The 8915-nt window shown below is 35.7% G+C and overlaps 1 protein-coding gene across 1 annotated transcript; it reads left to right on the top strand.

The window, feature by feature from the left end:
* The first annotated feature begins 579 nt into the window (after window positions 1-579).
* Window positions 580-7458, top strand: LOC123867898 (pyruvate kinase-like). The gene is made up of 9 exons (XM_045910215.1): window positions 580-780; window positions 1068-1200; window positions 1553-1776; window positions 2311-2640; window positions 3786-3932; window positions 4579-4680; window positions 5100-5345; window positions 5968-6190; window positions 6865-7458. Exons 1-9 carry the CDS (start codon window positions 742-744, stop codon window positions 7047-7049), a joined length of 1629 nt encoding a protein of 542 aa, XP_045766171.1. The 5' UTR covers window positions 580-741; the 3' UTR covers window positions 7050-7458.
* The last annotated feature ends 1457 nt before the right edge of the window (window positions 7459-8915 follow it).

Below are 8915 nucleotides of genomic sequence, written 5' to 3'. Positions count from 1 at the left end.
TACATTTTATATATGTGCAAACCTAATTCCTATTGATACCCACATTCGTAATTAAGACAAAAAGGAAAAAATTATATTCGATTACAAGCAAGCCCTTGACTATGAATCACAGTTGGTGGTTAAGTGACGATGACGATGCAGTTAATTAAGTTTGAATCTGGCTATTTAGGACTGAGTGCTTTTTGGCAGTCTATGAACTCCTTGACAGGTCCTACCTTCTAAGATTATATTTTTTTACGTGATACCGAACCATCACTAAATCACTTGGCGACACGATATTGCCAGCAGGATGGTAACTAACCACGACCGAAGCCTCCCCCGTACTGCTAATCAATAATTCCCAAAATTATTCTTAAGTAATTGTAAGACATTTCCTCAAAAAACAATAATCCTACTGAATTCGGCCAGGGATCGTACCCGGAATCTCCCAATTCTAAGTCCTTGGACTGCATACAAGTGCATAAAGTGAGTCGTCCATATACCATAAATTTATCAAATTATTATCTATGGTCCTACCATAGATTCAATAGTAGAATTTCAACTGTCTACAGGTCTTACTGATGTACCGTGTCAATTTTATTTGATTTTGTATTGTAAATTGAACAATTTTATAAAAAATGTTTTGCATTGTGAATAATAATATATTGTATGGTTCAATCATCGTTTAGTCTTAATTTTATCAACGGATTTGTTTGGTTAATTAATTATTTGTGTACGTTTTCTTATTAGTTTATTTTTATCATGGTGTGGCCAACTCCAAACGATAAGAAGCTTGACGAAGTAAGATATTTTTACATTATTGGATAAGAATCAAATTAAAATAGATCAGAGGGTCTAGGTAGAGCCTCGTTTTTGGGGGTACTTACACGATAAAACTTTAATATTTTGGAATTAAGTATTTACGAGGCAATTGCCTCTTTTCAACTAGATCGATTTTAATACTATGTCCAATAGCCATTCTGTAACTCAAATTAGGTGATTCCATTCTAACTCACTTCCTAGTTTTTCTTAAGTCCCTCTGAGTTTTCGAAGTGATAAGGTCGATATTTTTTTTGATGTTTTTCAAGTTTGATGCAATGGATCTACCTGGACAGCAACTGGCAGCGGTTCATGCGCACACTCCATTAGACCACGTGCTACATCTTGACATCAAGTCACCGGCAGCCTGCCAACGTCTCACTGGAATCATGGCGACAATGGGTAACAAAAATGTTTCAAATAAATTACCTATCTTCTTACTCATCAATCAGTAAATTGCGACCAATCCGATTGTAGAGGACCAGTGCTGTGGCGACATTGCGATAACTCTTAGGCCACGTCCCTTAGGAAACAGCAGCGGGCCCTCGAGCACTAGTTTTGGGTTTGGTGCTGTTGCGTTTCGGGTTCGGGTCCCTGTCGCCTTTAAAAAGCTTCAAAATGCCGCTTTTGAAAACAAGGACTAAAATATGAAACATACAAAGCAATTTACGAATAGGATAGCTATAAATATATTTCACTATTAATATATTTTATACATATGTTTTGACATTTGAGTCACAGGTTTATATTTAAGGGAAATCAACGTACGATGCTGAAGTTATAGAGAAAATGCTAGCGGCTGGCATGAATATTGCTCTACTTAATCTATCGTTCGGAACCTTAGAGGAGCATGAAGAAACTATAAAGTTACTTCGACAGGCAGCGAAGAACTACAGTGCCAATATTGGTAAAATTTTTCCTCTGGCTATCGCTGCAAGCCTTCCCGGAAAGAAGATAAGGACTGGTTCCATTTCTGACGTATGTACATGGTTTCCGTTTTTTAAAAAGTTCCCGCATTTGCAGAGAAGAGATCTCGTAGATAGATAGATAGATAGAAATACTTTATTGCACACAAAAACACATGTAAAGGATAACAACACAGTAAGAAGAAAACAGAAAAAAACAATTGTGTGCAAAGGCGGCCTTATTGCTTGGAGCAATCTCTACCAGGCAACCTTTGCTGAAAGGAGAAGTTCTAGGAAGGAGGTTGGATAGTACCAAGTCGCAAGGATTTTTTTTAAAAAAGATTAGTAGTAGTGTCTAGGGCAGAGACTATTGTTTTTCAACCAACCTATCTTCCTGAAAAACCTACTGCTTCCAAGTTGAATGGGGCCTGCTACACTTTCGTTTGCCCCTCTTGGTGATTTTTTCTTGGAAAGCGTACCCTACCCATTTCTATTTTCTGTGCTTTTGCTGTAAGAAAGGGTCTTGCTTAAGATTTAAAAAGATTGAGTTCAAACAGGTAGCACTAAAATAATAATAAGCAAAACTGAAACAAATGCAAAATTACAGGTTTATGGCGAAACAGTAGAACTTGTAGTGGGAGAAGCTATCCGGCTAACAACAGATGAAACATATAAGCACAGGTGTTCAACTTATGCGGTCTATGTCGACTATATGCACTTCGCCAAACAAATTAGAAAAGGAGATTATATACTAATAGATAATGCGACTATCGAACTAAAAGTCGAAATGATATCTTCGACAACTTTAACTTGTTTAATCGAGCGAGGTGGGATTCTGGGGTCGTATAAGGATGTTTTTGTACCGAATGTCACTATTGATATGCCAAATTATACGGAAACTGATAAAATGTATATCGATATGGCCGTCCGTAACCAAGTGCGTACCGAAGTTTTTTTGTGTTCTTTGTAGTAAAACAAGTGTAAATTAAAAATTTTCAACACCCCCGACAAATCATTTTCAAATAAATAATTATGTATATCTAGGCAACGTCCATCTTGACAGCTTGACATTTGTCAATTGACACTTGAATATTATGAACCTAAGGGTTATCTAACCTTCTTTTCTACAAGAAAACTAGAAAATAGCTGATAACTTTTAAACGGCTGAACCAATTTTTTTGGATTATAGCTAAGAACACTCTCGATCAAGCCACCTTTCAAACAAAAAAAAGTAAATTAAAATCGGTTCTTTCGTTTAGGGGCTACGATGCCACAGACAGATACACAGATACACAGATACACAGATACACAGATACACAGATACACAGATACACAGATACACAGATACACAGATACACAGATACACAGATACACAGATACACAGATACACAGATACACAGACACACAGATACACACGTCAAACTTATAACACCCCTCTTTTTGGGTCGGGGGTTAATAAATGTACTTATCTATTTTGTATATGAGCGAAATCACACCAAAACTACTGGACTAATTTATTAAGGCATTAATTAATTATCTTTCAGTTTGGGAACATAATTTATCCAAATAATAATAATCTATAGTCTTTTCCTATTTATTCCGAACTGTGACAGTAAAGATTAAACTCAAATACCTACTAGTACCTATTCAAACTGTGACCAAATCCCGTAACCCAGAAAAATGCATACCTATTGTTGTATTAATAAAGTAGAAACTCAAAGTTAGATTTAGGTACACATAATTATATTACTAGCTGTTTGCCATGGCTTCGCACATGTAAAATTTCAAGTTTCGAGACCCAAGTGTCTGAGCTATATACGATGATAATAACATATCAGTCTATTTTACCTAGTATAGATTAATGTTTAATTAATATTATATTAAAAACATTATGTATAGGTATTGATCTCAGTCATTAATATATTTTTTTTTTGACGAACGTCTAGCATTAATTATATTAACAAAAGTAATAGCTTATTCAGTAAAGTCCGCAAAATCTCTTAACAAGACATTTCGTAATTGCAGAGAAGTCCATAAAGAGACAAAAATTAGTTAATGAAATAAAGCGTCCATTCTTTTCAGTTGGACATTCTTGTCGCGTCTTTTGTAAACTCGAGTAATGGTATTACTGAGCTCAGGTACTTACTGGGAGAGAAGGGAAAGAAAATAGCTATTGTCGCTAACATCCAAACTATTGAAGGTTTTCGAAACTTCGATGACATTATGTCGGTAAGTGTTACGTAGTGTACTATGCAATTTGTGGGGGTTTGTTGGTAGAACACTAACATCGTTTAATTGCATCATCCACCCATCCAAATTATTCTAACGAAATATTAACAAAACTACATAATATAAGGTAAATCAGCTTCCGTATGCTTAGCTACTATAATCTGAAAAATTACTAATTAAATGTTTTATTTTAGTTTCCGCTTATTATAGCTATGGGCGGGCTAGGGTCACGCAGATAATGTTTCTGTTTTAATAATAATGTATAAGTCCGCTTTTATATAATTCTTTTTTTTGTTTATTAGTTGTAATTTTATAAAATAAAATTTGATAGTATTATTATGTAAAGAATATTATAATAATCGACATTGAATAACATACCCTACATTATTTGTTATACTTAGTACAAATTACCTGTAGAGTATATTATGAATATTTGCCTGCTGAAGTTTCAGTAAATATGCAGGGACTATTTAGATTATAAGACCTTTATAAGCCACCCATATTCAGCAAATACTTAAATAAATTTCAATTTCAACTCATTTAAATACAAATTACAATCTATAAGAATTATAATGTATATTATCCATGATACGCTAAAATTTTCTTCTATTCATAGTAATAGATTCTTGTCTTTTCATCTTTACAGGTTACCGATGGCATAATGGTTACTAGACAGGAGCTAGGATCGGATATAACTCCGAAGAAACTAGTGATAGCTCAGAAGAATATGATCGCAAGAGCTAATAAAGTAAATTAAATTCATTTTTAACTCCTTTATGAATTTAAACTTGTATTTTAAAATCTCCTATCCTGGTGTTCATTTTATTATTTGTTCAAATGGCATTAAAAATGATATTAGGTACCTAGTTACTTAGAAAGCAATTATTGATTTTTTGAAGGCCACAATATCAGTCTTACGCAACTTTTCTCTATTATCGTGTTTCGTATTTGGTCTGGATAACTTCTTGGGTTTTCACGGAGTCCCTTTAGATCTTGTCAATTGATCATGAGTTTTTCAATTATGTTCGCATTTACCTTCTAATGCAACTACTTCTAATGAACTAGTTAAGCATCAAATTCCGATAGCAAATTTTGGGTAGTAGTTTTCTTCAATAAAGAATAAAGTTATATCTTAATTTTAACTTGTTTAAGTAACAAAACTTCCAGGCAAATGTAGCAGTTTGCGTAAGCGCACATCTGCTAAGCAGTATGCGCTACAGTGAAATTCCATTGAGATCGGAACTGCTCGACATAGCAAACTGCGTCATCGATGGAGCAGACGCCTTAGTGCTCTCCGCTGAGACAGCAATCGGCCTGTATCCTGTGAAAACAGTTCAGTGCATGGCCAGTGCGTGCAAGGAAGCAGAAGCATGCATTTGGACTAAACAACTGTTTTTAGATCTCGTCGATAAGGTATGGCTATGGTGCTTATAAAGACTGTATTGCCTGGATGTGCGAGAAAGCATAGCAAGAGATGTGAGTCAGGAGTATGATCGTTTTAATTTAATACCTAGCATTGAAACTTTTATTAGTTAGAAATGCGGCCTAATAACGTTATCTACATTTCTATTTCTTTGGGAGAAATTTAAAATTATATTTGCCATACATATACAATTTCATTTAGCTTCTGATGTGATGATGCTAAATGATGCTAAAATAGTAATAGTAAAACAACCTAACTTGGAAGGGGTAAATCAGTTTTTTAGTAAGGTCATACTTACGAGGCATTCTACACGGCATCGTACCGGAACGCTAAATCGCTAAACAGCACAGCTTTGCCGGTAGGGTCGTAACTAACCATGGCCGCCGCTTCGGTTATCGGTATCACGTATACAGCGCTCACTGCACTAGGGATTCTTATTCCAACCTCTCCATAACGCTGCAGGGTAATGCCCCATTGTTATGCCCACATAAGCCGTGAGGATGGAAGATCTGACGATTAAGCTAATTTACTTCAATAATATTGTTTAAATAGTTAATATAGACACTTTTTTTTAGTTAAAAAAAAAGCCTTTAATTATTATTGTTATTATAGACACTTTTGCCGTGTGACCAAACCACTGGCACTGCAATAGCAGCTGTGATGGCTGCACAGCGGTGCATAGCGGCCGCAATAATCGCTGTAACCACATCGGGGAAATCTGCCCAAGTGCTGTCCAAGTACAAACCACGCTGCCCCATCATCGCTGTCACCAGATATGCGGCTATTGCCAAACAGTTGCATTTGTGGAGAGGAGTGATCCCATTAATTTATGAAGGTATGTTTAATTTAATCTGTCGATCAATCAGCTTGTTTGCATCCACTGCTGATCTTTCGCCTTCCTGAGCCACCTACTTACCGTTACCGTTAAGATCGCTATATTTTCCATTAAACATATAGACGGTTGCGGTACCTGTCCGAATACACGCACAAAATGAGTGAAACTAAATGACTGATGCTATTTTTGTACCTTTCCTCAGAATCAAGTAAGCGGATAGCCCATGAAAAGATTACAGACAGATAGACATACACAGTACCGTCGCATATTTTATAATATGTCGTATTAGCAAGTACGGATAAAAGACTAGATAACGACAGCGATTCGTCCACGAGGATTTAGGTTTTTAGAAAAATCTCGTGGAAGCTCTTTGATCTTCCAGGATATACAGTTACCTTATCTGTCTCCGGGGTACAAGCTATTTCTGTATAATATTTGTCAAAATTGGTTAAATGGATGGTCCTTGAAAAAATAACAGACAGACAGACAAACACATTTTCACATTTATAATACTTATTCATCATCCTTATCATCGACCCATCGTACGCTCACTACGCACGGGTCTCTTCTCAGAATGAAGAAGAATTTGACCTGATCTCCTACGCTGACTAAATGCGGATTGGCAGAATAATATAGATTAATGATGTCACTAATTGTTTTCTCCTCTTCATCAGCCGAACCAGCTACAGACTGGCACATGGATCTCAATAGCCGCGTGAACTTCTGTATATTTTGGGCCATGGAGCAGGGTTTCGTAAGGATCGGCGATCCTTTAGTAGTTATATCCGGCTGGAAGGCAGGATCTGGCTATACCAACACCATGAGGATTATGTATGCTCCTGCCGACACTGCGAGTTAACATATTTTCACTATACATCACTATAGCATAGTACCGATAGATTAGCCGTCAGACGGTTTGAAATTCATGTAATGAAAATATAATCTAATATATTTGGTTAGTACAATGATTGTTGCCAATTACGCCCTTCAAAGTTTGTACTTGTATTAACAATAAATAATTATCATAGAATAGTTTCCTAGAAACTCCAGAAAATATTCTTTTGTAAATTATACGCTAAATAAAGTTATTATTAGCGTTTATTAGCGAATAATTCACACTGCGAAGTTTCGATGCGTGCGGTTTCATACAATTTCCATACGTCACACAATTCTACGTGAAAATAATGGCACGGTGAAGTTTCGCAGTGCAATCACACACTTATACTTATTAACATTATTTAAATATTTTTTTAATTTAATTTGTAAAACATTGCCCTTACAATTGTTTTTTGTTTAGAGTTTTATTTATTAAAATTGTTATATTAAAAATTTGTTTTATTTCAAAGACTACTTTATTAATTTTTGTGATAGACGTGAGCCACTATATTACTATTATCGTTAGCTTTTTTTATACTCGCTCTATACTAGTACCTAAGCCCGTAAAAGCCTGCGAATACCGCGAAATAGTACCTACTGTAGACGAACTGACTACGCGTCTACGCAACGCGTCCCTCCAATCTGTTATTGATTAGCATCTACAACATTTTCGCCATTATCCATACTATTTTTAGTTTCGCAGCGTTCGCGGACTATCGTGGTGTGGGTTAAAAGCACTAAGCCAAAGAGTTCTTTGCATAGTGTGTGTAGTTTTCCAAAGGGCAGGATTTGGGAGGTCAATGAATTTGAACCCCTACCATTATGTAGAAAAAGAAGAGAGAGAAGCATCTTATATACTATACGTAACTTAAAACATTCCATTTAATAAGATGCCATACTCATAACAGCCATTACTTTTTTGTGTGTTTAAAAGTGATCAACAAAATAGCACGATAGTTCAAACTTGACGCTTTCATACTTTATTACTATCATTGAGGCAACATTGAAAATGTGACTAAGAGTAAACCGATAAATTAATAGGTAATTAATGAGTGGTCTATAAGCCCAGTCATAACCTAATTTAAGCTTTGTGACCGGCCCAAATTATTCGCCACGTGCTTTCGCGCCTACTATTCAAAATGAAGCGATATTTTACGATCAAATACAAAATAATGTTATTTAGAATGGCTTCACGAAACGTTCGGGTGACGGAATGGCGGTGATCGGCATCAAAGGGTAACTCTGCTTGCTGGTCGACGAGGCAATTTGCAGAGCTCTCTGAGGTGCTCAAATTGAATTTATGTAACCTCGCCTTCACACCGACCACATACTGCAGTCTCGATCTGTTATTTCAAATTAATTGAATTCTCGAATCTTATTGAATTGTCAGAATAGAACTCAATCTATATATGTATTCAATTTGTCAACAGAATATCATGGCCAACGATTTCTAATCTATCTAATTTACAGTAAAAATCTTTCTAATATGATGTGGATGTATGGATGTTTGTTACTACTTCATGCTACAATTTTTGCAACGAAACAGATTTTCCTGAAAGGAAAATAAAAATACTATAAATTAACACAAAAGCTATATCGTATCTCGTGAAATCAAAGAAGGGATTTGTAAAAAAAACCTACGTATTCCGCGCGGACCTAGTCAAGGGAACAACTGGTATTATTCTAAAACAAAAGGGCCGATTCATACTGATATAGAGTGGAGTAGAGTATAGTTTAAACTCGGTTTTATCTCCTTTTAAATACTGCAAACAAATCACGTGAAACGCGCTTTAGAGCAGCTTGCCGCGTGCCTCCGCCAAAGTAAAAGAGATAACTACACCGCTGCTCA

This window comes from Maniola jurtina, chromosome 8 (assembly GCF_905333055.1).
Source record: "Maniola jurtina chromosome 8, ilManJurt1.1, whole genome shotgun sequence".
Taxonomy (NCBI): Eukaryota; Metazoa; Arthropoda; class Insecta; order Lepidoptera; family Nymphalidae; genus Maniola; species Maniola jurtina.
Note: the sequence above shows the minus strand (reverse complement) of the source record. Positions and strands in the feature narration are given on the sequence as shown.

Excerpts from the sequence above, each read along its gene's own strand:
- LOC123867898 (XM_045910215.1), top strand. The coding sequence starts at position 742 with ATGGTGTGGCCAACTCCAAACGATAAGAAGCTTGACGAA. Across the intron at positions 781-1,067 it reads ACGATAAGAAGCTTGACGAA|TTTGATGCAATGGATCTACC; the intron begins GTAAGATATTTT and ends ATGTTTTTCAAG. Across the intron at positions 4,681-5,099 it reads TGATCGCAAGAGCTAATAAA|GCAAATGTAGCAGTTTGCGT; the intron begins GTAAATTAAATT and ends CAAAACTTCCAG.